At 47.0% G+C, this 26,646-nt stretch overlaps 8 protein-coding genes across 8 annotated transcripts; 3 read left to right on the top strand and 5 right to left on the bottom strand.

The window, feature by feature from the left end:
* Nucleotides 1-1,231: 1,231 nt before the first annotated feature.
* DEU56DRAFT_761881 (uncharacterized protein) lies at nt 1,232-3,619 on the top strand (the record flags this gene model as incomplete). The annotated part of the gene is made up of 17 exons (XM_041350600.1): nt 1,232-1,276; nt 1,444-1,543; nt 1,599-1,672; nt 1,840-1,893; nt 1,966-2,033; nt 2,084-2,116; nt 2,327-2,355; nt 2,418-2,472; nt 2,611-2,671; nt 2,724-2,772; nt 2,809-2,928; nt 2,990-3,100; nt 3,159-3,202; nt 3,263-3,288; nt 3,344-3,457; nt 3,521-3,537; nt 3,567-3,619. 17 exons carry the CDS (start codon nt 1,232-1,234, stop codon nt 3,617-3,619), a joined length of 1,053 nt encoding a protein of 350 aa, XP_041201353.1.
* Nucleotides 3,620-3,744: 125 nt separating this feature from the next.
* DEU56DRAFT_933931 (uncharacterized protein) lies at nt 3,745-7,102 on the bottom strand (the record flags this gene model as incomplete). The annotated part of the gene is made up of 9 exons (XM_041358765.1): nt 3,745-3,780; nt 3,837-4,447; nt 4,512-4,674; nt 4,727-5,379; nt 6,157-6,366; nt 6,491-6,835; nt 6,887-6,952; nt 7,012-7,033; nt 7,085-7,102. 9 exons carry the CDS (start codon nt 7,100-7,102, stop codon nt 3,745-3,747), a joined length of 2,124 nt encoding a protein of 707 aa, XP_041201354.1.
* A 2,287-nt stretch (nt 7,103-9,389) lies between these two features.
* On the bottom strand, nt 9,390-10,561 carry DEU56DRAFT_189931 (uncharacterized protein). The gene is made up of 6 exons (XM_041344986.1): nt 10,454-10,561; nt 10,336-10,395; nt 10,145-10,279; nt 9,851-10,082; nt 9,741-9,792; nt 9,390-9,685 (listed from the first exon to the last, which is right to left on the bottom strand). The coding sequence occupies exons 1-6, from the start codon at nt 10,476-10,478 to the stop codon at nt 9,482-9,484; spliced, it is 708 nt and encodes a 235-aa protein (XP_041201355.1). The 5' UTR covers nt 10,479-10,561; the 3' UTR covers nt 9,390-9,481.
* Nucleotides 10,190-11,587, bottom strand: DEU56DRAFT_842068 (uncharacterized protein). The gene is made up of 7 exons (XM_041355027.1): nt 11,404-11,587; nt 11,131-11,356; nt 11,021-11,074; nt 10,737-10,968; nt 10,454-10,663; nt 10,336-10,395; nt 10,190-10,279 (listed from the first exon to the last, which is right to left on the bottom strand). Exons 1-5 carry the CDS (start codon nt 11,415-11,417, stop codon nt 10,554-10,556), a joined length of 636 nt encoding a protein of 211 aa, XP_041201356.1. The 5' UTR covers nt 11,418-11,587; the 3' UTR covers nt 10,190-10,279; nt 10,336-10,395; nt 10,454-10,553.
* Nucleotides 11,588-11,824: 237 nt separating this feature from the next.
* DEU56DRAFT_190029 (RTA1 like protein-domain-containing protein) lies at nt 11,825-13,486 on the bottom strand. Its single transcript, XM_041344987.1, has 11 exons — nt 13,286-13,486; nt 13,175-13,230; nt 13,097-13,124; nt 12,904-13,048; nt 12,734-12,846; nt 12,662-12,684; nt 12,527-12,607; nt 12,438-12,477; nt 12,204-12,381; nt 12,081-12,151; nt 11,825-12,025 (listed from the first exon to the last, which is right to left on the bottom strand). The coding sequence occupies exons 1-11, from the start codon at nt 13,320-13,322 to the stop codon at nt 11,889-11,891; spliced, it is 909 nt and encodes a 302-aa protein (XP_041201357.1). The 5' UTR covers nt 13,323-13,486; the 3' UTR covers nt 11,825-11,888.
* Nucleotides 13,487-17,070: 3,584 nt separating this feature from the next.
* Nucleotides 17,071-18,062, bottom strand: DEU56DRAFT_190227 (uncharacterized protein). The gene is made up of 3 exons (XM_041344988.1): nt 17,721-18,062; nt 17,238-17,572; nt 17,071-17,173 (listed from the first exon to the last, which is right to left on the bottom strand). The coding sequence occupies exons 1-2, from the start codon at nt 17,948-17,950 to the stop codon at nt 17,326-17,328; spliced, it is 477 nt and encodes a 158-aa protein (XP_041201358.1). The 5' UTR covers nt 17,951-18,062; the 3' UTR covers nt 17,071-17,173; nt 17,238-17,325.
* A 2,352-nt stretch (nt 18,063-20,414) lies between these two features.
* On the top strand, nt 20,415-22,569 carry DEU56DRAFT_985174 (uncharacterized protein; the record flags this gene model as incomplete). Its single annotated transcript, XM_041360045.1, has 13 exons — nt 20,415-20,592; nt 20,657-20,689; nt 20,748-20,767; nt 20,827-20,841; nt 20,897-20,935; nt 20,990-21,018; nt 21,078-21,091; nt 21,142-21,174; nt 21,343-21,402; nt 21,458-21,592; nt 21,651-21,882; nt 21,941-21,992; nt 22,048-22,569. 13 exons carry the CDS (start codon nt 20,415-20,417, stop codon nt 22,261-22,263), a joined length of 1,056 nt encoding a protein of 351 aa, XP_041201359.1. The 3' UTR covers nt 22,264-22,569.
* A 560-nt stretch (nt 22,570-23,129) lies between these two features.
* On the top strand, nt 23,130-26,525 carry DEU56DRAFT_874327 (uncharacterized protein; the record flags this gene model as incomplete). The annotated part of the gene is made up of 9 exons (XM_041355941.1): nt 23,130-23,519; nt 23,550-24,235; nt 24,297-24,493; nt 24,544-24,732; nt 24,779-24,961; nt 25,012-25,157; nt 25,210-25,843; nt 25,897-26,302; nt 26,348-26,525. The coding sequence occupies 9 exons, from the start codon at nt 23,130-23,132 to the stop codon at nt 26,523-26,525; spliced, it is 3,009 nt and encodes a 1,002-aa protein (XP_041201360.1).
* Between the last annotated feature and the right edge of the window lie 121 nt (nt 26,526-26,646).

Raw genomic sequence — 26,646 nt, forward strand, 5'->3', positions numbered from 1 at the left:
CTGCTGATCACAAGTGTATTTGTGGGCGGTACTTGTAAGAACGATATCAATTGGACACACCCGTGCAACACTTGTCTTTTTGGTGTGATTCATATGATACATAAAAACAAGCATTCATTATATACTTAGTCACTAGAGTTGATGAGGCGTCACAATTGCGAAGCTTGCCTGTCCTGCCATCCAGACGTTACACTGAAATCCCTGTCACCATGGTGATGTTTATGAATTCCGTCAGGGCAAGCATCCATTATAATTAGAGGGAGCGCAGTCCATGTATGTGTCACAATTGTAACACTAGATTTACATTAGCAATCTATGTTCCTTTGATGACGCCTTGACAAGTGAATTCTCATCCTTGCATATTTGGCAAGTTCTGCCATGCCTATCCTACAATGTAAGACTAAATAATGTGACATATCATTGTTGCACTTATTGCGTGGATTTTACTCAATATAATTCTTTATATACCAATACCATTTCGTCATTGAATGTCTGATGCGGGAGGCGGGAGGAGGTGGGAGGCCAGCGCTAGTTACCATAAATAGAAAACGCCGCATCAAAGAAGTTACAGCGCACGCAAAGGGAATGGCGCAGGTGATGGCAGGAGGAAGGAAACAATGCATCATGGTGCATCAGGAGGCGGGAGGCGGGAGGCTAGCGCTGGTTACTATAAATGGATAACAATGCCGCATCAAAGAAAATACAGCGCACGCAAAGGGGATGGCGCACGTGGTGGCGGGAGGAAGGAAACAATGCATCATGGTGCATCATACTATTTTAAAGGCCTGATGCATTATGTATAGCCTATTAATGCATTATGCATCATAATGCAACAACGCTAATGCATCATAATGCAATATTTACCTGCCTATAGATTGTAAGAGTATTGCATCAATTGATGCCTTACAACTGTACCAATTCTTGCATCAATATGACAGGGTCGCCTGTCCTGATCGCGCGGCCTGATCCCTTTTTAAGACAACGAACTTAAGCATTGAACGCCATCATGGCATGCAAGAGAGCTGAGCGTTGAATTTTTCGGACTCGAGAGCTAGACTAGAGGGCGGTTTAGCTCTGAAAGTAGAGCTAAGTCCATCCAAAATGGCTGCGTGTTTCAAGGGCTGATGGTGTTTCAAACTTCAAGCGTTTCAAACACAATATTTTCAAATCTATAGACCAGACATTGTTTGCTCCTTTTCACGATACTTTGGTCGAGTGAAATACCTCCAGAATGGCAAGGGCACAGAAGTGTGCATTGAAGTTCTATGTCCCGAAGGTGCTCATCCGACACTCTGCCTGACACCACTAGTCTCACTATGCCTAGAAATCGCTGTTACATTCTGGCGGCCGTAAAACAGCGATGACAGACTATGTCGGCATATATGTCATCCAGTGCCATCATAGCACGAATTACTAACACGAGCCACTGAAGTTTGAACCTAGTCCAGCTTTCGTCTCACAGGTGCTGTTATCAGAAGACCCTTGGATTTGGATAATGGTCACCCTCGTCGGTTCACAGCAGCGGAAGGCTTCGCGTATTTCGGTGAGTAAAACAGGTCTATATAGGGATAGGTGTCTTATATCAACGTTTCTGCTAGGCGCCAACTGTAACTTTGTCAAGTTGCGCCTTTATGTAAATCAAAAAGTGAAACGCACCATCATGATCATCAATGTAAGCCGAGTGGTGCCCAATATTTACACCCCATCCACATGACAAAGATTTGGCAAGTGTGTCTAATGCGCAATATGTCACACTGAGTTCCCAACTCATTCATAAGATATAAGAAGCTACATGATGTGCGCACGAAATCCGGGTTTTTTCCTCTCAGATAAATACAGATGGAATACTCGGCCAACGATCTCGCAGCAGCCAGGACTCTGCAGTACTTAGGAGTGCGTCGCTTTCTTATTATGAGGGCAAGATAATAATGTACTTAATATGCGTTGCCACCAGTATATATGCAGTACGTGCTGTCCGAACTGCTTCTTCCTCGTTCTAACTTGACAGCTCAGCGTCTACGGCGGTATTTTGGGTATGCTTGTCCCGATCTACGCATGTTCGCGATTTAACTCACTTGTCCAGACCTATGATTATGCCTGTTCACTTCAGGAAGAGGTAATGTACTTGTTCTGTGAAATGCCTTGGTTTTCATATTGATAATGTACTGTTCAAGTGTACATTTCTATTTCAGTCACGCTGGACCAAGATCAAAGGCCTTTATACCATCACACGATATCTCCCCTTTTGTCTCATCACCATGGATTTATGTCGTGCATTCAGCTCCAGCATACTACCCCGATAATGAATTGACATGTTATATTTTAGTGAAGTTCACACCGAACGAGAACTCCAATGTATGTGAACGTGCAGTGGACTTATCGATTGATGAATGACGCTTACTGTGCGACATCGTTAGACATGCCTGACATTGATAAACATCTACTCATGTACGTGCATGGTGCATACTCTATGTAAGTATGTCCTTGCTGAGCACTCTGCTCCTCATAGGTTTCGGCACGATGTCTCTCACCTGCTCTGAATGTACCTATCCTTCCTCTGAGACATGCACGCGCTTCTAATCTGATTCATCCAGGCATTTTTGTGATTAGAACATGTGCACTCTGGAACAACGATCGAATGGTACTCGTAGGCTTGCTGTCTACCCTTTTTGTGAGCTCTATGCCCTCACCACGCCCAAGCTCATGGTTGATGAATCAATCAGGCCACCTTCTTAGCATCCATGGCCACTAATTTAAGCTACACCTCCTATAGTTCGTGCCCTCACTTTCCCCCACCACCATTCACAGGTATTCACCCCTCTTACACAGTTACGACCAGCGCGATCCCAGGCATCACAGGCTGCTACGGGAGCTCGCGCAATGTCCAACACTTCATCCCGTTTCTTCTCTTGTTTGTGTTTCAACTGGGTATGTCGCCGGAAACTGGGAGCTAATATGACAGACATTCACTGACAAACATTCTCTCTAGGACTGGTCTCACTCACCCTCATACGAGTCATGCAGAACTGGCGGTTGGCCAAGGGCCCTCTGCACGTCGTCCTGGTGAAGCATAACATATACTACTACGCATGCGGTCTCTGTGAGTCAGAACTTACATATGTTTCCTTACTCATCAATAATGATCATTGTTCCGAAAGTTCTCTCAGCCGTGAACATCCTAGTGCCAACGCTGTCTTCGTATGTGCGTACATCTCCCAACACCCTTCGACATGAATGAGTAATCGATGTTCCGTACACACAGGCCGCATATGACTCCGTTTTCCAACGGTATGCACCTCTAACTTCTGCTGCGAATCCCTACCAACACCCCAATTACACACAGTTTAGAAATTGTTTTCCTCGCGATCCTCGCCACACGCATGCACCTCCATCTCTGGCATATGGACAAGCACACGGATGGCTCTGACATCCTCGTGCAGATTTCTCTGCCTGACATGTCACCTATAGACCATACGGTGTGACATCTCATCGCGTGGCTTACTTGATGTCGTTCATGCAGCTGTGACGGGGTGGGAGGTGCGTTTGGTTAGCATTTGTCTATGTAGCATCTACAAGTGTTCAGTTGATGCTGTGGGCTGCGGAGAATGAGTGGATATGATCAAAATTTGTGCATCGATGTGCCCAACAAAATCTAAGGTGGAATAGTATTATTGGCGGAAGGCTTGGACAATGCTCTCTGAATATTTGCGCGAACGATTATGACTGCGGCGAGAAATAAGTAGATTAGGGTTCAAAAATGTCAACCTGCATTTTCCACCCCTGTAATATTCAATGAGATGGTTGACTTTGTGAGCAGACAGACAGAATGAACTCACAGACCCAATCGGTGGTCTGGTGACGATAGCCATCTTCTCCTCGTCCAGTACGATATCCCAAAGGGAGCCACCACGGCAAACGAGGTCATGGATCACCTCCACGAAAGGGAGGTATGACGTCACCTGCACGTCCGACCCTATGGATGTCGTTGTAGGTTTGCTGAATACATTGTCGATGCTACGCGCCACGGCGGAGGGGTTGAAGTCGGTCATGTGTAAGTGGAACAATGAATCAGAATCATTTCCGTCTGCGACCTGAACTGCCCATATAACACGAGATCCTCCAATGCTAAACAAGCCCGATCCTTCTTCGCCAAACCTATCTCCAGGGAAGAGACGAGAGTTTTGAGGACCCCAAGATGACCATGGGACTGAGCGGCCGTCTTTTGATGTCACATCGAACCATGTCGGAGGAATATCCATGAAAAATATTCGAGCTGATATAATGAAAACCGACGAAGGATTGGTCCATGTCACCGATATGACACGATCTGCAGGGTTTTTTGTCCAAATCCAATGGTCATCTGGTGCCGCGAGGCCTGCACAACTTGTGGCACTATGGAAAATCGACGGATGATCGAAGCCGCCATAGAAACCATTGAATGTAATATCTATCATAGGGCTCCGCCCCAAAGGACAATAAACGACGATTCAAAAATAAAATAAAATAGAAACCATTGACGGGCAGCATAAATTTTGCTTGAAGCTGCGGTGCCTTTGATGCGTCCTCAATGTTGTAAAGATGTATCTGACCATCCTTCGAGAGAGCTATAAGCTTCTCCTTGGCAAGAAAACGGATGTCCGAAAAGGCATAGCCGTGGCCGATCGCACATAAGTCCTGTTAAATGCACAGATCAAACCGACAGTGAAAGACAGAAGAAGACACTCACGTCAGCTTGACCATATTGTTCAAGTTGCCAATTAAAGACGTGCAGCGACCAGTACTCCCGATAATTGATGTTCAAGTTTTGAACTCCAGAAACATAAACTGCGAGGCGACCTTCGAGGACATCGACGGCAACAGTGATTAACGTGGCATTTTTGCAAGCGGCTCTACCGTTCACTACGCGCGATCCATGGGACAAAGGATGTTCCTCCCCCGATATCGTACGGAACGATATTTGGTACTTAAAGCCATCTGTGTCCACATCAACTGGATATGTAATGATGACCTCTAGGTTTTGTAGTTGGACCATGTGCCTGTATGTGTGACGAACTGGATTTTCATCCATCCAAATTTGAGCAGGACGTGTTGAGTAGATCTTGCAAACCACAGCGTCGGACGCAGCATCGACATGGATGTATGACGTAAAGGAGAAAATGTTTCCATGGACAATCGAGTTGTGGTTGTACAAGGTGGTAAGACGAGATGAATCCAAGGCATTGAGCCTGAAGATATTCCACATGCTTGCCTTGTTTCTGAGGATACGCAAGCACTCCGGTAAAGAGACAGTAGGCGGTCGCGGATGTACCTCGATCAACCCTTGAGCACCAAGTTCGACGATGTACTGCAGCTCGGCAGAGCATTTGACCGTGTTGTACACTGTAAGGCAGGTCTGTAATGTGTAGTTCAGTACGTTAGTTCTACAACTCGAAGGACAGGGATGAATGAATGACTTGCCGAAGCGCATCGTATAATTTCATTACATGAAAGGAATTTGAGGATATGACAGCGCAACTCCTCTGGCATATCTTTGAAGGTAGTCCTTTCGGAGGGCATTTGTCCACGACAAATAGGACCTCCTATATCCGCGATCGAGGACAGAGGGGTATCAACGTCCGGCGGGTGATGTTCTGACACAGGTGAGGTTACTGAGGTAGGAGGAAGTGTAGGACGGTCCGATAACACAGGCCCCCTGCTTGGACGACTGTCACTATTGACGCGAGACTCAAATCGAGCATTAACAGGATGAGAAGGCTGTGGGCACCAAATTTTGACGACTCACCTTCGTTCTTTCACGCAGCCTTTCTGCACAACTCAACGATAAGTTAACAATAGTCTTGATGAAGTTACGGAGCAGGGTGAAATGATACATTGATGAAATGGGGATCTTAGCTGAGCTTACTATCGGCGTTGATCGTGATTGTGAGAATGGTTGAAAGGAATTGACAACATAACTGCCAACATTTCTACGGTGTACGCTTCACTGAGGGGCGAATCCCTAATTGGTTTGTGGCTGTGCCCCAAAGAGATGAGGTCATGTCGGACACGGAAGATACAGCAAACCAATGTGCACCTCGTCAGTCTGACCGGATAAAACACTTTGCTATGGCACACGTGTGCGAAGCCCGCTACAGTTCAATAATCTGTGCTGCGTACGCGAACTGTCATTTTGAACGAGAGTCTTTTCGACATTGACTCTACTACCGTAATCCCGCAAGGAAGGCATGCATTTTGCTACGTCACCCTCGACCTTCTTCTTTCCTCCAATCTCAGTGACATTGCAGAGGGTTATGGACTCCCCGTCGGGTTTGGAGATATATCCCACAGCACCCACGACAGGTGATGGATACCATAGGGGCGTCGAGACTAGAAACAAAGAGTATTAGCACACATGATCGCATTACGAAGGTGAACAAAAAGATGACGTACACAAACCTCCATGCCCATGGGTGACTTTGGCCAAAAGCCTGTAGCACCTCTCGTTATACACGGCCCGTGCCCACGCGTTCGTGGAGATCTAAGGAAGGAGACCATTGATGGTGTGCTGAATGCCCAAACTCAGATCCAAATCCAGATGACGTGCTGTAGTAATCAGACATCGATGAAGAGTGGCCGTCAGAAGTCGGTGTGCCAGGCGAGGGACGGTATCTCAAGCCAATGACCAGCGAGTTTGCGGGGCCACTTGGCTCGCAAGGGGCGGGTAAGCCGTCTGCCCCACAGGGATATAAGATATCGTGATAGCCTTGAAGTGAATACACCATGGTAAAAAATGGCAAACGCTGATCAGGGTCACTCGCCCAGCAGCAGGTGGGTACCTCTGGGCGAGCATCGTGTCCTAGAAACGCATAAGCAATTTTGAGAGTTGGACAAGACAGCTTGAACGTACCGAGCACAATCTTCTTTACGTCTTCATCGTCTAGGTGCCGTAAGGATTTCCGCCCATGTTGAGGATCTCCACGCAGCAGATGGCAAAAACGTAGATGTCAGCTTGCATTATCGGATCTGCGGCACCGCCCAACACTTCTCGCGCTTTCTGTGCGATCAAGTGGTCAGAAACAAGGCATCACTTCAGAAGCCAACATACTTGGTCTGTAAGCATCATCCTTGAGTTCGGCCTGACCGAAGCAACGGCACAATTTCCTTCCTCATTCACAAAAACATTCGCGCACTGCCCCATGACCACACATAAGCAGAGCGCTGAGACATAGTATGGTTCACGGACCTTCAAATCACCAGTTCATAAGCGCCGGTCAACCGTCTGCTTTAATTTTTGTTTACAAGAATGAAATGTCCCATATACATATGTTGGATATGGGTCCTAGGTGTGCGCCTGTACCTGACTGCACTTTGTCACATGAGCGGGGAGATGTCGCCCATTGCGATATTATATGATGAATTATCCGTACGAACGACACACTGAGGGAAATGAGGAACTACTACTGGGTTAGGCAGTTTGCAGTGGGTATACGTTGGTTGAAGACATGCGAGCGACCGAACGGGAAGTGGAGATGGCGACAAGAGCCCTCCAGAGGAAGAGTACAGACATCGCTCCCGATAGCAGACTCAAGCTTGAAGAATCAACGACGCGATTGGTTCAATGGTTGGGAAGGACTTCGAGAAATTGAGCTACAACTGGAAGTAAACCACGTGACCTGAAAACCGCTCGCTATCAACCATGACGACCAGCCCCCATTCATCATTCACCAACCCGCTTTTTGTGAGGACACTTCATTAAGTCTCGCAACATGGCTCGCTTGCATCAAGTTTCAATTTACTCTATAGCACAAGAAATTCTTCCGTCGTAGTGTCGCACTCCTCCTGAGCTCACTGGTTCCGCAATTTCTTTTCGCCGCGAACACATTCACTTAGTACTTCCTTGCCATCCAGCGTGGTACACTGACCCTCCGAACCCCTACCTAAACGGCAGATCTGTTTCACCGACCCTTTTAATGGGTTAGTAACAATACTGCTCCCATCCATCAAATCAATACCTCCACCGCATACACAAGACAGGCAATCTTCGCACTCTAGGAAGAGACGCCTCCGACCCCGACGCCATCATTTATCTAAACAGGTACATTAACACTACGAAATGACTCAAAGCAACTGGTGAGGCACCTCTGCCGATCAATCAAGTGCCCAAATTGATTTACGCCTGCAGCGAAGTATGAATGTGGTCCCTCGAACTTGCTCAACCACCATATATTCTATCCTTTTGATTCCTCTACTTTATCAGCTTATGTCTCGCCTACACGGCGTTCATCAGATTCATCAACAGATGGAGAGTGTGGTCCACCACGCCGACATACTGACTATTCTCTATACCACATCTGCCCCCTTATAGATTCCTGTATCGATCTGCTTCGTGTGGACGATGACGTGTTAGTATCCTTTAGTCTGCTATACATATCATACTCACGCCCGCGATCTTCTTCGAACATGCGTGCATGTAAAACAGCCGAATCCACTGTGTTAATCAAACCTAATTATACAGCCAGTGCAACCCATGGCCATGTGACCACGTCAACTTTAAGCTATTCTGAATGCTTCCCCTAATATTCACGCCTCTAAGAAGGTGGTTCATAATGCGTTCGAGAATCCCGTTTCTTTTCTTATCGGACATGGAGTATTCGTCGGACGATGTCGCAGCAGCCACGAGCCTGCAGCTATTAGCGGTGCGTCGCTTTTTTAGTACTACAACGTCCTCGAAGAGTATGCACCTCCAACTTCTCTTGCGAACTCTCACTAACAACATCCCCAAACACACTGCAGTTTTCAGGTCTTCATCCTTGTAATCCTCGCCACGCGCATGCACCTCCATCTCTGACATATCGACAGGGTTGTGCACAGCTCTGATACCCTCGTATACATTTCCGTGTCCGAGATGTCACCTGCCGACCGTACGGTGTGACGTCTTATGTTTGACTTATTCGCTGTCGTCGGTGAAATGAGGTTTGGGCTACGAGATGACTGGTCAGGGTGGCTTGGTCGGGTTTGGGATGCGCTTAACTTTCATAAATGCATTTTGTCAGGAAGAAGAATCTGACGCAAGGAGAGAAACCGATCTAATGGTATTATTGGCAGGAAGCTTAGACGATTCTCTCTAAATATTTGCGTACACTGATGACTGTAATGAGCTATAAACTACGTTGCAAAGAATTCGGCCTGCATATAAGTTTGATGTCCCGAGTTTCGTTGAAAGCGGCTCTACCACTCACTACACGGAATCCATACAACAAAGGATATTCCTCCCCCGTGGAGGTCGCCGGTAGGCTGGACCATGCATGCGTGGGTTGACAGCTAGTTCCGGCAGTGATGTACATGACATGACATTGCCCAGACGTAATTCTATCCAGAACACCAAATAGATACCGGGACGAAGGTCCTATATCCTCCAAATCACCTGTACTTAAATACCACAATGAAACATAATGAAACATATACATACTCCCTGCCCACTACTCGGGGTTGATCACTTGTGCTACACATCTCCGCCAGTCGACACATCCCCACCAGCCTGGAAAGCAATGGATGACATGCGTGTTCCCTCGTCGGACCTAGCCACGAGCTCAGCGTGATATTCACGAACGCTGAGGATCAGACGTGGTCCCAGCACACACATCTGGATCCCCACGATAACGTTGAGAATGCCGCTATACACAGTAACTCCCAAAGCAGATGAGTACTGTAGACATGATCAGGACTGGTCAGATGCAGATGCCAGTCAAAGGTCAGCGCACCGTGATATACGGAGACAGTGAACCAAGAGTAAAGCAAGCCATGACAACAAAGCTAGCACATGCGGAACTTCAGCGAAGCAAGATAACAAGATACAAATCACTGAACTTACGCTAGAAAGTACAACGTGTGACTTTGTATTAACACCGTGAAACAGTCCCCGATAGTCGATCCGCCCTGTGATTGTCGCAGTTCACGAATATGTTTGATAACAATCCAGACTGCAAGAAAAAATGCGAGGATCTCCCATATAGCTGTGGGTATGATCATGGCCTCAGTCAGAGCTAGCGCGGCTGTGTTAATGTCGTAAAAACAGATATGGTATCCATACATCACGGCTTCCCCTGATATTTATTTGTCCATGAGTGCCGTGTGCTCACAGCTTTCATCAATAATTGAAGCTTACCCCCTAAAAAACCCAGATTTTCAATTACTGTCATAACTCCGGTGGCGATCGTGAAAATTAGCAAGAGTACAGCGAGAAATATGAGCATCTTTTTGGATCGCCCATACATGGCATGTATCCGAATCATCATGATGACTTTGCATGATATTTCAGTCAAGTCAGTATCAGTACGGTATGGCAGGTGAGCTCACCGCCCAGCATGGCATTAATGACAACAGGCACCCATGTCACTATGAAATAAAAAATATCGCCTAAAAAAACCCAGTGTCAGATGTGCATTGATGGATTCAATGCTTCAAATGAACTTACATCTGCTGCAATTATGTCTAACCATAAAAGCTGTCACACTAGAAAAAAAGCCGAGCTTCGCCGGCAGCAACCTGGTTCTACAAGTTAATTGGTAGTTTCACTACATCGTTGCCAACTCGACATATGCAACGGTCAGCACGGGTCCCGGTTTTCGTAGAGTCCAGCAGCATAATAATATCGTATGCAGATTGTCAGACATGGCCGCCTGCGCTAGACGATCGTCGAGGACAGCGACCATAAGTTTGATGTCCCGAGTTTCGCTGAAGGTGGCTCTACCACTCACTACATGGGATCCATACAACAAAGGATGTTCCTCCCCCGTGGATATCGTACGGAAGGATATTATTAGTACTTGAGACCGCGTTGGACGCAGGATCGACATGGCGTAGTGGAGATAACATTTTGGTGGACAACCGAGTTGAAGTCGAGCAAGATCGTAAAGCAAAACACATCCGTTGTAATGGGCCTGAAGGTATTCCACGTATTTGCCTCTTGTCTGAGAATACGGAAGCAATCTGCAAAAGACAGTAAGCGATCGCGGATGTACCTCGATCAACATTTAAGCACCGAGTGTGATGATGTACTGGAGCTCAGTGGAGGATCTGATCGGGGGGTACAAGTCTATGACGGTGAGTTGGTCCCAAAACTAGAAGGGTAAGGATGAATAGATTACTCACCAATGCGCAGCATATGATTAAAAAAATTCGACTCTGGCATATCATCAAAGGTAGCCCTTGCGAATCGAGAGGGTGCTTTCTATGACAAACAAAACTTTCCATGTCCACGATCGAGGACGGATAGTTGTCATCATCTGACGGGCGACGTACTATCACAAGTGGGGTAGGAGGAGGTGTAGGAGCGACCGATAGCATGAATACTGTCACGGTAGAGAGCGCCATGAGCCTAAAGACAATGAGAATGTTGCAATCACTAAAAGCTTGACGACTCGCCTGTTGTTTATCATGCAGATTTTCTGCGCAACTCAACGATGAGTTGAAAACATCCTTGATGAATTTACGGAGCACGGTAAAGTGATAAATTGATAAAATTTGGATCTTGACAGCTGGGCTCATTGGTGTTTGAGTGACGGCGGTTGTGAAAATCGTTGAGAAGGATTGATTCGGGAGGCAATCGTGCACGGAAGATACAAAATCAGATGAGAAGTTCAAACATGACCACATCTCTTCGGGGCACAGCCACATCCAAATTAGGAAATCATCAATGTTATTCAAAACTATCATGAAGGAACGACTTGTGGAGGGAGCTCTGGATAATCAGTATTCCAGTGAGAGAGTGGGAGGCAAGTAGTGCGAAAACAGGCATCATTATAATATGCCAATATATGTCCGAATCAAAAACGTCTAAGAAATGCCGACAACGACACCTAAATGAACAGGAGCGTTCTGTCATTATGCAAGCAATCAAAGTCTAAAACTCAAGTCGCAGCTTCTTCTTCGTCGGCGGCTTGTTGTGCAACATGGGCAGTAGGATCACCCTTGTTCAGCCAGATACCTGGGTGAATGAAGTTGAGGGTGTAGATAGCGATAGTGACCATGGCACCGTCCAGCCAATCTATCGACAATAGAGTGTTAGAAACGGATTCCTAGCGAGAATGATGACGACATACCGAAGTAGCGCTCAGTCGTAATCACTGGCCCGAACCACCCACCGGCGAGCTCCACAGTACGGTAAATAGATCTAAAAACAAATTAAACACGTCTGCTGATAATAAGATGTGTTGAACGCTAACCGAATGAAGATGCAGAGGACGCATAATGCCATGCCACAGATCATAACTCGCAAGTTCTTGCTCACAGAATGTTGAGCTTTCTCCGAAATGCGGGACTCGTCAGCGTAGCGGAAGGGTGCATTGTATTTCAAACGCAAGAAAAACTCGGCCGCCAAAGCGACGTAGACCACTATGGCAACTAAAGAGGAGGAAAAGAACGTCAGTAAGAGAAGTGAGAGACACTCAATTACGCACAAAGCTGGGCAGCGATTCCTCCTAGCATAATATTCGCGCCCTATCTCCATGAAGTGAATGATACACCATATAACGGGTAATGTGCATACCATCGTAGCACTTGACTCCTGACTAACGGCGCGCGCAGCGGATGCGCCTCCAACAGCTTGTACGATCAAGCAAACGACATCCTAAGAGTCGGGAAGATAAGAAACATGCACACTAACTGAATGTATGGTACTAACGAATGAGCAGAACAGGATGGTATCTACGCTAAAATCAGTAACTCAAAGCTAGTGCATAAGAGAACCACTCACAAATTTTGGGGGTTAGACGGCTGAACTGAGGTCCGACTTGATGTATTATCTTGCCAAGGATGATAAAGTTGGCCGCGACTAGCGGGGTAGGTGCTATGATAGTGCCGACGAGCCTGCATTAAAAACGCTTGAGTGGATATGCGAATGACTCTTGTTGGATGAACACTCACTGCATCTCATAAGGCGTCAAAAGCCTGGGGCTCCGGCTCGACCATAACCTAGCACTCCATCCGAGTATTTCCAGGACACCCGCAAAGGTCGCTGTGGGAAGCATCCACCATAGTTTATACTTGAGTGCCTGGCCCAAGTGAAGGACTGAAGATGTCAATCATGATCATGCGCCGTCAACAGTCAAAATCATACCAGTTGAAATGCTATACAGCACCAAGAACTAAGGGAAAATGTGAAATGGACGTGTGACGCTCAAACAACGTAACTTACAAGGATACAGATCCATTCCGTAGGTATATAATTGTACGGGCCAACGCCAACTTGTTCTGTTTACCACACGCTTCTTCATCTAGGTCACGAAAACAGATGAGTAGCACTCACGAGTCGTTCCAGTAGCGAACACAGAGGCGAGAGTCATTGTGACAGAATAATTCGCCTGCAGTGAGTACTTGGGTATTGAACGTGAACGAGTGAAGGTCGAATTATTAGTGGGAGTGGTTTATACACGCAAAGCAAGCATTTCTAGTTGACCTGTGCCGCGGCAGCCTAGCTCGTTCCTCGGATCCGGCAGCGTCGGTAATGAAACGGACGTGACCGAGGCCGCTTCGCTTCTGATAAGCTAGAATGTTTCGGGTATCCCCATAATTGCTATGCGCAGCTTGATCATCTTTTCCGGGGAGCTCATGGCAGTGTTCCTTGACCAATACTCCTTGTTAGGCAAGCCAAAGGAGGCCTAAGGCCCTGGTTTTAGTAAGTTAATTGTTGCCGCCTCAATCCTGCGATAATATTCTTACCTGCGATGATACCCAGTGATAACCAAGAAGTGCGCGATACCAACTTGAAGGATCCGAAGTCCGGTGTCGTTGCGTACTGGGCAGAACAGGACGAGAGTAGTACCGCAGCGTACGGACGACGCAACGCGGTCGATCGATCTCCGATGCTTAATTTGGAAATTGGAAAATTTTAAAAGTTCCCCACACACAGGCACTGCACAACTCGTCGTGTCAAGTCGTCGACTATGCTGCTCGAACAAAACACCGAGCTAGGACTCTATCGTAGCGGCGCCTGTACAGTCCCCGGCTCCGATCCTGACTAGCTTGCTTTAAGTTATATCACTACGGAAGGCTACGTACTGAAGCTCGATAGTCCTAGCGTGGGCTCAATTGTCCACACAGTTCTAGCTATATGAAGAGTGCGTGCATGCACAACATAATTTATATTTCGTTTACTGAGTCGATTGATATACACCCGGACTAGTTCTTGTGGCGAGAAGGTTGAAGCCATTGAGCAAACTCACCATGCGATGTGGCGGCCATCAGGGAAGGGCACCACACAAGAAACAACACCCGAACTCGGTGGATTGCGAAGTGGTGTGCAATTTCGACCGAGAAACCGGACATCCCAAACATCAACTGTTCCATTTCGACGCCCATCGTGAATATGCGACCCGTCCGTGGACCAACAAGCCTGGGAGTGAGTATATGCAAATATGTACAGAAACACACCTCTATCGACTGTATTGTTTTATTCACACCCATCAGTGTATAGGAAAACCCTCTCCCGCTAACGTGGCTGTCGGGGATGATGCTACTTTGTCAAGGAACTATGGTTTCTGTGCAATGTAAGTCTCTCAAATGTGGGACCTCAGGTTCGACTACCAATTGGGGACTAGGCGGCATACAGGGAAATTTCACATCATCGTCCATCCAATTACCTCGGTGACATCAATATGCAACAAAGGCACAAACTTTGGTCCAGGAAGGAGGGAAGCGAGAATGGAAACGACAACGCACCTCGACACGAGACTCTGCCTGTGTACTGTCGAACCACGATTTTTCCACGACTCTGCAGAAAATCACATCAGCAATCGCACAAATATAGCTCTACCATCAATCTGTTTAAAGGCTCTGAGGGTAGCTTTTATCGTTGAAGGTGCTTCCTTGACGTAAGAATTCCCTCACGAGTAACCAATCTTGCGAACTGAGCCCACCCAAGCCCCGTACGTCACCACATTTGAAAACCGAGTTCCATCACAAATCGATGTTCAAACATTCCTCCTTGACATCATTCTACAACGCTTGCTGTGATAAATGGAGATTGTGATTCAAGACACGGCCACTGTCCAGCCTGATCACTATAAAAGCGCTGGATGGCGGTATGACTGCACGAACACCACACGTCCCATCCCGATATGACCTTCATCGTCTCAAATGATCCCGCTTGGTGGCCAGTCATGAGCACCGCTCGCATGGCTAACTATTTTTTAGGTTCGTAGAGAGCAAGTGGGATAACGATGTTGATGATTCACTATTTTTGACTATGTTTTCACAGTTGCATCCGCTGTTATATTGGGATACGATTGGGGTGAGCGAGATAATAATTTCTGAGGGGATCGTTGATATGTATTCGGTATTCAAAGCATTAACATTCGCACAAGAGGTAGGTTGATATCATGACCTCTAACAGTACGAACTGATCTGGGTGAGCAAAATCCTGCATCAGAAGCAAACAGGATAATGCGGTTGAATTGGGCAGACGCAACGCTGGTCCTTCATGACCGTTCTTTATCTTTGTGTACGTTATATTGTGAGCGCAGTTGACATCTTGTGCTGACTTCAACATATCCTAGGTCCGCTACATTGGAATATTCTATTCTTTGTATGTTTGCAAGGCTCGCAAGTTGACACTACACCGCACTACAGTACTAATCAACCATATCTCACAATCAGCAGCTACCAACTATGTACGTATCCCTAAATACACTGCGTTCGTTTATTCTGACTGGCAGCATGCAGTGGATCTCTCAGTCCCGATGACAGACTTAGTGGGTATTCGGCACCGATGCCTGGCATTCCCATTCCCATTCAAATACTAACTGCCCTACACAGGGGTAAGTGACAATCTCGGACAGCTTTATGGTTCAACACGACTGCAACAGCTGTAAGTTTATTTGAAGCATCGAGCCCATTGATGCGCATCTGACACTGGATTTTTCAGGCAATATCTTTCATTTCATATTGAAATGCACACCTATCGTCATCAACGCCATGCTGGGCGGTGAGCTCACCTGCCGTACCGTACCGTATTGATACTGACTTGACTGATATATCATGCAAGTAATCATGATGACCCGGATACACGCCATGTATGGGCGATCCAAGAAGATGCTCATCTTTCTCGCTGTACTCTTGCTGGTATCCACGATTGCCACCGGGGTTATGACGATAATCGGAAACTTGGGTTTTTCAGGGGGTAAGTTTCAATTATTGATGAAAGCCTTGAGCACACGAGACTCATGGACAAATACCAGGGGAGGCCGTGCTCTCTGGTTACTATAATTGTGGTTATGATCTTGATCCAAACGCGGTAGATCTGAATCAGGACATAATCATACCCACCGCTATATGGGAGATTCTCGCCTTTCTTCTTGCAGTCTGGATTGTTATAAAACACCTCCGTGAATTGCGACAATCACAGAGTGGATCGATCATTGGGGACTGCTTCACGGTGTTAATGCGAAGTCACGCGTTGTACTTTCTAGCGTGAGCTCAGTGATTTGGATGTTGCTATCTTGTTTCGTTGAAGTTCCACATGTGCTAGCTTTGCTGTCGTGGCTTGCTTCAATCTTAGTTCACTGTCTCCAAATCTCGTGGTGCGCTGACCTGTGACTGGCATCTGCATCTGACCAGCCCTGATCATCTCTACAGTACTCAACTGCTTTGGGAGCTGCTGTTTATGACGGCATTTCCGACATTGCACAGGGGTTCCAGATGTTTGTGCTGGGACCACGTCTGATCCTCGGCGTTCGTGAATATAACGCCAAGCTCGTGGCCAGGTCCGACGGGGGAACACACATGACGTCCATTGCTTTCCAGGCTGGTGGAGATGCATTGATTAGCGAAGATGTGTAGCACTGGAAAACACCCAGGTGATCAACCCCAGGTACTAGGCAGGGAGTATGTATATATTTGATTTGCGTTTCGTTTTGGTATTTAAGGATAGGTGATTTAGAGGATATAGTAGGAAATTCGTCCCAGTATTCATTTGGTGTTCTGGAAGATAAAATTACGTCTGGGCAATGTTATGCTACATCACTACTGGAACCGTATGTCAACCTATGCGTGCACGGAGCTTACCGACGTCTCGCAATCATTGAATGAATGATGGTTAATTGCGAACTTGTGTTTGCTACCTTCTGCTTTTCTACCGACATACAATGAATTAAATGTGTGGGCTTCGTGAGGCGTGAGTTGTGACCGTAAACGGATGCTGGTTGGGAAACGCCGGGATAGTATCAGCGTCGTCTGAAGTAATAAGAACACTAAAAACACACCTCGACAGGAATACTCTTCCCCGTGTTTTTCAGCCTCAGCCCTTGGACGCGCCCAGCCTCTTCACTTCTGCATGTTCGCCGAGTGTGGCTAGGCACACTGCTTAGCCATATGTATGTGTCGCTTTCGACCACTGGATGTACTGGGTTCCATGAGGTGAAGCGGAGGTACACCGACACAAAACAAGGCACACGAGACGAAGAGGTACACCAAGATGACAGTCAGAGATCGATACACGGAAGTAAAAAAAGAGGAATATGAAGACGAAAGAGGGAAAGATAAACTCACTGTAGCCTCGCCCCCAAGTTTCCCCCACAACGATCTACTTTCTGCGACGCTGCAGAACACCAACATCAGTATCGTGCATATATTCAGATCTACACCTGCCCTGTATCACCCTGCACCCCTCCCTCCCCGTAGAACATTACAAGAACCCAAACACCAAACCCAGCAACCAGTGAAACACACACAGAACAGAAACCCACCTCCAAAGCCCCAAACAGGCCAACCGCACTCTCCCATCACGAAGATTGGCGTAAATTCCTGTACTGCGTCTGAGTTTGTGCAGCGCGTGCGTAGTAGGCGAGGGTTTTTGAGGATTGGAAACGGATGAGGGCGAGACGGCCTGCGCTGAACAGGAAGAAGACGCCTGTTTTTGGTATTGGTGGAGGAAGCGAGTGAAGCAGCGAAATAACACAAAAGACACACGCACCATTTAGATACCTCCTCAAATTCTACTCCAACACTCTCACAACCTTACGCACATCGACGCCTTCAAACATAAATGCAGAGAGACCAAGGTGGAAGATGCATCGATGAGTAGTGACATATTACAGATCGCACGTCAGACACCTTCTGTGTCTGTTAAATCCATGTTAACAATGTAGACTTTGCACAGGCATTATGAGCTCTATTTGAAAAACGAATGCCGGTAGAAGAACGATAATACAAAATACGACTGCTCACCCCTCTCGACCACCCACCCATTTGTACCCCACTACCCCAGCCCACTCCAACAACTCTTCCCCAAACTTCCTATCACCCTTATACCCCCAAAGCTTCACCAGCGCAAGGATTTTTCCAGGCATCCATGAGGTGGGACATGGTGAGGCCTAGATATACGTCGAAGTGGAAAGGGATGGTGCATGGATGGTGGGATGATGGGGGCGGGAACGTGAGTTCATGTGTACATGCGAGTCTGGGGAAAGGAGAAGGGGGGGGGGGGATGTGGCGGAGCTTGCAAAGTTTGCAGTGCTTCAAGTTGACTGTGGCTGCGTTTCTTTGATATCTGCGCCCCCTCATGATGTGGAATTGGAATTGGGATAGCAACTAGCAGCGCTAGCTCTGGATGTGCAATATGAACTGGCAGCGACCGAGGCTGCTTCGGATCAGTGAGAATGCATTAGCTATAGGGAGCATAGTCTCCTCCAATTGCGGTGCGCAGCTTGATCATCTTATCTGGGGAGCTGCTCCAGTTCTTCTATAACCAACGCTCCTTGTTGGGTAAAACCATAAGCCTGAGGCACTGAATAGCTCGAAATCTTTTGTACGTATCCTGCAATAATATTATGACCTGCTATGATACCCTGGGAAGACCAAGAGATGTACAATACCAAGGATCTGAAGTCCAGATACTGATACTATCTCTGGCCCGGTGTTGCAAAACTTTTGACCCGTTTTTTATAACACAACAACTACACAACATTAAAATAAGGCAAAAACACGAGCAGGTAGGATTCAGTACATACTGTAAGGCTATGCAAAAAAAATAGAGAAATATGTCAAGGCTACGTTGCCAGAGAGAAGCCGGTGCGAAACAGTGTTTGAGCACAGAGTTGCAAAAATTCTCACCCGCAAAGAAGTCGTCGCGTCACACCATGTCACACCGCCGCTTTTACTCTCCGATGCCGTTAAGCACAATTTAGCGAAAATGGGTCCCGAATTGTGCAAGTATTGGCCGAGTTGCCGAGCAGCGATTTATGACTCCGAACACAATCTCACACCTCCTGTCACGTCTTGCATCTCAATGGTACAACATTTGTGTCTCTCAACACCACTCAATTATCATGTCGGAAAAAATTATAGTGACACTAGAAGGCAATGGGAAACCACTAGTAAAATTCCTGAATTTTTTTAGCGCATGTGGTAGCTTCCCCGGGATGGATTGGCGTGGAAAGTGCACATTCTGAGCAGTGTTTCGCTGCCGCAAGCACTTCTCGTCCATTTTTTGTAGAATAAAAAATACAAACAGTAAGCTATGGATCATTCATCCTCTAGAATCATTGTGCTAAGGAAATGAGTGAAATATGAGTGTGCTAGCATCGCGATTTGCAACTCCGGGCCATTTTGCAACACCGGGCCAGAGATAGTATGTTGAATCGTCCTGGGCGGAGCACTCAGCGGAACACGCATGCGCATTTAATTTGCATTTGATCAAACGCCATGTCAATTAGAGCGCCCGGCGCCGAGGCTGGATTTGGCAATTCTTTTTTTCGAATCTCTTTCATGATGCTCTCAACTTCTCAAGTGAACCTCGTCCGCCTAATTACCTCAGAGAGTCACCAATAGGCAACTAAGGAACATCTAGGACCGAAAGAGGCGACAACAGAAACAAAACCACCGAATCATGAGTTTTCCGCGACTGCAGAAAATCAGCATCAGCAATCACGCGAATACCCAGCTCCACCGTGATCAATCTATTCGGAAGCTCTGCGCATCTGCCACGCATAGCCTCGACGGAAGCATTCCCCAAGTAACCTTGATACTTAGCCCACCCAGTACATAACCACCGCGGCAGGTCACCACATTATGATCAGATGATGTCTTGGAAAGATCATGGCCACGCCGAGGTAGATATTAACTCAGGGTGTTCCTACCAGTCTGTCTCTCCATCGTCTGATGTTGCAAAGGTCACTCCAACCCTTACACATCCACCGTTATGATGGTCCGTTCTCTGTCACTATACGGCTCAGATATGATGAAGTCCTGCAGTTGGTCTATGGCTAATGTTCCTGGTTACTGATGGAACCGATGCAGAATCCCCCAAAGAGCAAATTTCATCACGAACAGATTTTTTCGGTGTTCAAATATTCCGCGGATTGCAGACGTAAGTTACATCGAACTTGAGTTCTTCGAACGACGGCTTCTCACTACTATTCCTTTTCTACTTTCTGTGATCAATGAAGATTGTGATTCGAGACACTGCCACTGCCCAGCCTGATCACTATAAAAAGCGCTGGATGATGGTAGGTCTGCACGAACTCCATACGCCCCATCCTGATATGGCATTCATCGTCTCAAATGATCCTGCTTGGTGGCCATTCCTCAGTGGTATTCATTTTGGTAGCTATTTTCCAGGTTCGTATAGAGCAGGAGGCATGACGATGTTGACGTCTCACTATCATTGACTATGGTTTCACAGTTGCATCTTTCGCTGTGGTGGCGTACGATTGGGGTGAGCGAGATATTACTTTATGAGGGGATCAGTGATATATAAGTATACGGTACTTGAGCATTAACATTCGCACAGGAGGTAAGTCAATGTCATGACCTGCGTAGCAATCTCACATCTCACTAAGAATGCTCTAACAGTTCGAACTCATCTGGGTGAGCAGAGTCCCATATCAGAAGCAAACAGGACAATGCGGCTGACTCGGGGCAGAGGCGACGCTGGTCCTTCATGACCGTTCTTTATATTTGTGTACGTTATCGTTATTTCATGAGCACAATTGCCACTGACTTCAACATGTGCTAGATCCGCTACATTGGAATACTGTTTTCTCTGTATGTTAGCAAGGCTAACACGTTGACACCGCACCGCACTGATAAACTATATTAATCAGCGCCTACGTACTATGTATGTATCCCCAAATACACTATTCGTTGATTCTGACTGGCAGTATGTAGTCAGCACCCCAGTCCCGATGACAGATATAGTGGGTATTCGGCACCAACGCCTGACATTCCCATTCCCATTCAACCACTAACTGCATTTCTACACAGGGGTGAGTGACAATCTCTGTCAGCCTGATGGTTCAACATGACCGCAACAGCTGTAAGTTCATTCAAAGCATTAAGTCCATCACTGCCTGACACTGGGTTTTTCAGGCAACATCAGTTATTTCATATGGATATTCGCGCCTGTTGTCGCTAATGCCATCCTGGGCGGTGAGCTCACTTGCCGCACCTTACTGATACTGACTTGACTGAAATATCACTCAAGCCATCATGATGACTCGGATACACGCCATGTATGGGCGATCCAGCAAGATGCTTATCTTTCTTGCTGCACTCTTGCTGGTTTCCACAATTTCCGCTGGAGTTGTGGCGATAATTGGAAACCTGGGTTATTCAGGGGGTAAGCTTTCGTTATTGATGACAGACTTGAGTACACGGGACTCATGGAAAAATACCAGGGGAGGCCGTATTGTCTGGTTACCATGCCTGTCTTTACAGTCTTGACGCCAATGGATTAGATCTGAGTTATTTCATGATCATACCCACCGCAATATGGGAGATCCTCGCCTTTTTTCTTGCAGTCCGGATTGCTATAAAACGCCTCCGTGAACTGCGACAATCGCAGAGTGGATCTACCATTGGAGACTATTTCACGGTGCTAATGCAAAGTCATATGTTGTACTTTCTAGCGTGAGCTCGGTGATTTGTATGTTGTTATCTTGTTTCGCTGAAGCTCCGCATATGCTAGCTTTGTTGTCGCGGCTTGTTTTTATCTTGGAAAACTGTCTCCAAATATCACGGTGCGTTGACCTGCGACTGGCATCTCCATCTGACCACTCCTCATTACGTCTACAGTACTCAACTGATTTCGGAGGTGATGTGTATCATGGCATTATCGGGATTGCCCAGGAGTTCCAGATGTGTATACTGGGACCACGTCTGATCCTCAGCGTTCGTGAATATAACGCCAAGCCCGTAGCCAGCTCCGACCCGGGAACACACATGACGTCGATTGCTTTCCAGGCTGGTGGAGGTGTGTCGACTGACGGAGTAGCATTGGAAACCATCTAAGTGATCAACCCCGGATAGTGGGCAGGGGACATGTATATATTTGATTTGAGTTTTGTAGTGGTGTTTAAGGATAGGTGATTTGAAGGATATATGTAGGAACTTCGTCCTCGTATTTATTTTGTGTTCTGGAGGATAAAATTATGTCTGGGCAATGTCATGTTACAACTGGCGGAGATGTGTAACACTGTAAGCCATCCAAGTAATCAACCCCGGGTACTGAGCACGGAGTGTGTATATATTTGATTTGAGTTTCGTGGTGGTATTTAAGGATAGGTGATTTGGGGGATATGTGTAGGAGCTTCGTCCCCGTATTCATTTCGTGTTCTGGAGGATAAAATTATGTCTGGGCAATGTCATGTTACAATATTACTACTGGAACTACTTACCTACCCATGCATGCACGGAGCCTACCGACGTCTTGCAATGATTCAACGAATATGGGCTTGTGTTTCTGCTTCTCTGACATATGATGGATTCAATGTGTGGGCTTCGCGAGGCGCGAGTTGTGACCGTAGATTGATACTGGCTGGGAAGCATTGGGATAGTATCAGCATCGTCCGAAGTCATCAGAACACGAAAAACTCACCTCGACAAGAATATATATTCACAGCACAAACGCGAGAAATACGGTGCTAGGATATTTTCTCACATTTTCAGATTTCCTCACATTTTGGTGACATGTTAACGACTTCAAAATACCAGCCTGAATATTCTTAGATACTTTTGAAATAAACCATCATTTCACGCTGGTAAATAATCACGTTGTAAAACACATGACGTCGGGACGCCGACACGCGCACAAATTTGTCTAAGTCCCGCGCTGTACTTTTCGAGCACGTCCCAGTCGTCCTCGAGTATAACTGACCATGTCGACAGGACTTCGCTTCAAGTGCAACTGTGCACGCTGCTCGCAGCATCCTGACGGATTCACGTACCAGACACAGCAGGTTGTTGCGAAACATACCAAGAAGTGGCCCCCTGTCGCGCAACCATTGGCAATCCGGGATCCTACAACCAATTTGTCCAGGCCATCTGAGGGTACCGGCATCAACCAAGAGAGACCGCAGGGCCGATTGCCAACGGTCGAAGAAAATGAGTATGACTTTAACTTTATAGATGACAACATACCTGGGCCTGCAGGCGAGCCGTACGATCATCCAGATGATCCAGTTCCTATCCCGCGTCCAAGAAGACACCAAATACCTGGCAACCAGCTGCTTCAAGACTTCAATTTCCGTCCAGTGGCATGGCCTGATGTGCGAGTGCCCGGCAGTGATCAAGATCAGGAGGATCGGCCGTCCCTTGTTCCACGAGCCTTCCAAGAACGTCCGGGTGTCCGCCTTGCCTATCTCAACACAGTCATTGGTAATGTCTTCGGAAAGCAGAGCATACAAGCTGCAACGGACGCTCTCAACAATCAGCTAAATTGTATGCTACTCGAAGGTGTACTACCCGAGCATCCGCGTCCCGTCCGCCATCTCCTCAGCGCGAAGCGTCGACTTGGCATTGATGCTGACCAGTGGATCACCCAATACGCGATATGCCCCGAGTGCTGGAAGCACTTTACTCCTGCTCAGGTCAAGGAGCTTCCATCTCCCGAGTGTACTGTGCCAGACTGCGAAGGAGTACTATACGACGAACGTACTGACGCGAAAGGCAAGCGTGTCCGAACCTCCAAAAAGATCATGCCGCATGTATCTCTCATCGGAAGCCTTCGCCGAATGTTCATGCGACCTGGTTTCGCAAAATCAGTTCGAGACAGCCGACAAGATCGTCCAGGACAAAACGAAGACGAAGACTATGTCATGACTGATATGCACGACGGCATGTTATGGCATGAACTCGAGACAAATACTGTCCGCGAGATAGGTGAATTAGGTACCGTCCGCGACCGCCCTCAAGATAACCAACCAGCAACAACGAAGCTTACCGAACATCGATATGGCCTGCATTTGACCTTGAATATTGACTGGTAAGTTTAAACATTGTACTTGCACTCGCTGAACACTTAATTTGACATAATCGTGATGTAGGATGGGAATACTCGAAAATCGGCCCCACTCTAGCGGCCCTATCTACTACGCTATCAACGACCTCCCACGAGATCAACGATTCTTACAAGTCAACGTCATATGCGCAGCAATTATGCCGGGTCCAAAAGAGCCAAACATAGTTCAAATCAACCATTGTTTGGAGCCGTCTACTCGGGAGCTGATGGAACTCAAGAATGGTGCGAAGTATTAAATGCTAATTGTATGCTCACTGTTTGAACTTATCTAGGGGTCAAAATGGATGTTTACGGAGAAGAAGAACTTGCAGATGTATTCGCAGATAATGAAGCCCTCGCTTGCGATATGCCTGCCTCGCATAAATGTAATGGAACAGCTGGACACAGCCACGACTTCCATCCATGTGCGTTTTGCGACATCGACATCGTCAAAATCAATACTCCCGAAGGCTACAACAATTGTAAGTGAACTTTCACACACACGATCCCCATTGACTTGGTGCGTAGCGTGGACCGCCAAAGATGATCATCACATGCTTCGTCAGAGCTTCTACTCTAAGGATGCTACTCCCACTCGCCAAGAAGCGATCTTACGAGACCACGGAGTTAGATTTAGCATTCTCAATGTCATTCCAGGCTGGTTACCATCGAGAAAGTCAGCTCTTGACTTTATGCACTGTATCTTCCTTGGTACGTGTCTATTTCTTCATTCTGACATGCTTACATCTCAATTGATCAAGGAATCATTTCGCACCTATTTATGCGCGTGTTGTTTGGTGGATATATGCTCTCGGGCATGGGTGGTGTCAATTCTCCGAAGCGACGCTTTGAAGACATAATTAATGCTGTAAGATGGCCTAGCCACGTCACTCGACTGCCGAAAAACGCAAGTGTTTGCCTTGATAACCGACTTAGTACTTATCTTTGTCCAACATCAGCTGGGTGAAAACCAATCCCTCAAGAAGGCTGATGAGTGGCGTCGTCTTCTAACGATCACCCCGGTCATTCTGTGGTGGTCTTGGAGGGACGCTAATGACGAAATACCGGACACCGAGCCTCCTCTTCCACCCAATACTGTAGCCCCGGATTTCTCCCGTAACCGCCGCTCGCTGTATAAGGCCATTCTATTCCTGTGCACTGGTGTCCGAATTCTCGCATCCCGCACGATCTCTATGGCCCAGGCTCGCACTGGTCAGAGCTTTCTAGCCCATTACTGCTTGGAATGTCTGCAGCTTCGCATCCCACTCACCATCAACCATCAAGCTTCGATGCATACAGCTGATATGATAAAGAAGTTTGGTCCTGTATACGCCTGGTGGCTCTTTGCATTCGAGCGGTTCAATGGGATGCTGGAACGTGTTCACCATAACGGTCATGATGGAGGACGGATCGAGTTGACCCTCTTACGGAACTGGGTCCAAACTCATCTCATTTACGAGTATCTTCTTGCTCTTCCCGCTGACACTCATTCTTTCGAACGGGACCAAATTAACCGCATCATCAAGGTACAAGCTCAAGACCGTGGAAGTATGATGACGCAGATAGCAGTTTATCAGAGCGAAGCTGCCGAAGGTATGTGTTTATTTTTCGCACCAATCTATCAACTGATGCTCGTTTTCCATCAGACAATGTTAGGTTACCACTCCGTACTGCAAAATTGATCAATCTCCGTACATACGGCTCGCCTCAAGGAATATTCTACCCCATTCTTCTCCAGTACTGTCGTTCTCTATGGCCCGACCTTCACCTGGTTGGTGATTTATCGTGCGACGATGGCATCCCCTTCTATGCGAACAAGGTAGCTCGTGCACTCACATACATTCGCAAAGACGGCATTCGTTACGGCTGCACCATGAATCGGCGCACGCACGCTGACTCATTTGCGTTCATATCGCAAGGTAGAACGCGTGTCCCTGCGCAAATCACGGCATTATTCGTGGTTGGTGTTCTTGATGTCGTCCCTCATGTTTGTGCGGTGGTGCGGAGATTAGTTTCTGATGATAACATTCCTGCAATGCCATGGGACCTCAAGTAAAGTATTTCTGTTAGCAGATACCAACACTCATCTCTTTTCAGCGCATCTACACTTGGTATTCATGTCTCCTACACTGAACTGGGCCCTCAGGAAGTGATTCCGGTCTCATGGATCGAGTGCCCACTGGCACTGATTCCAGTGTACTCAAACATCATCAAAAAGGATCTATGGATTACCATCTCGTTTGACCATGTAAGTGTACAAATAACTCTCGTGTAACAGTCTCAAAAAAGTTTACAGGCCGGGAACGAACCTGAAGACTATTTAGAAGATGAAGATGGAGATTAGATGAGGTGCGCACCTTTCTAGTCACTGAATTCATCATCTGACTCTGCAGCAG

This window comes from Suillus clintonianus, assembly GCF_016758775.1.
Source record: "Suillus clintonianus strain FC179 chromosome Unknown DEU56scaffold_175, whole genome shotgun sequence".
NCBI classification, from domain to species: Eukaryota; Fungi; Basidiomycota; class Agaricomycetes; order Boletales; family Suillaceae; genus Suillus; species Suillus clintonianus.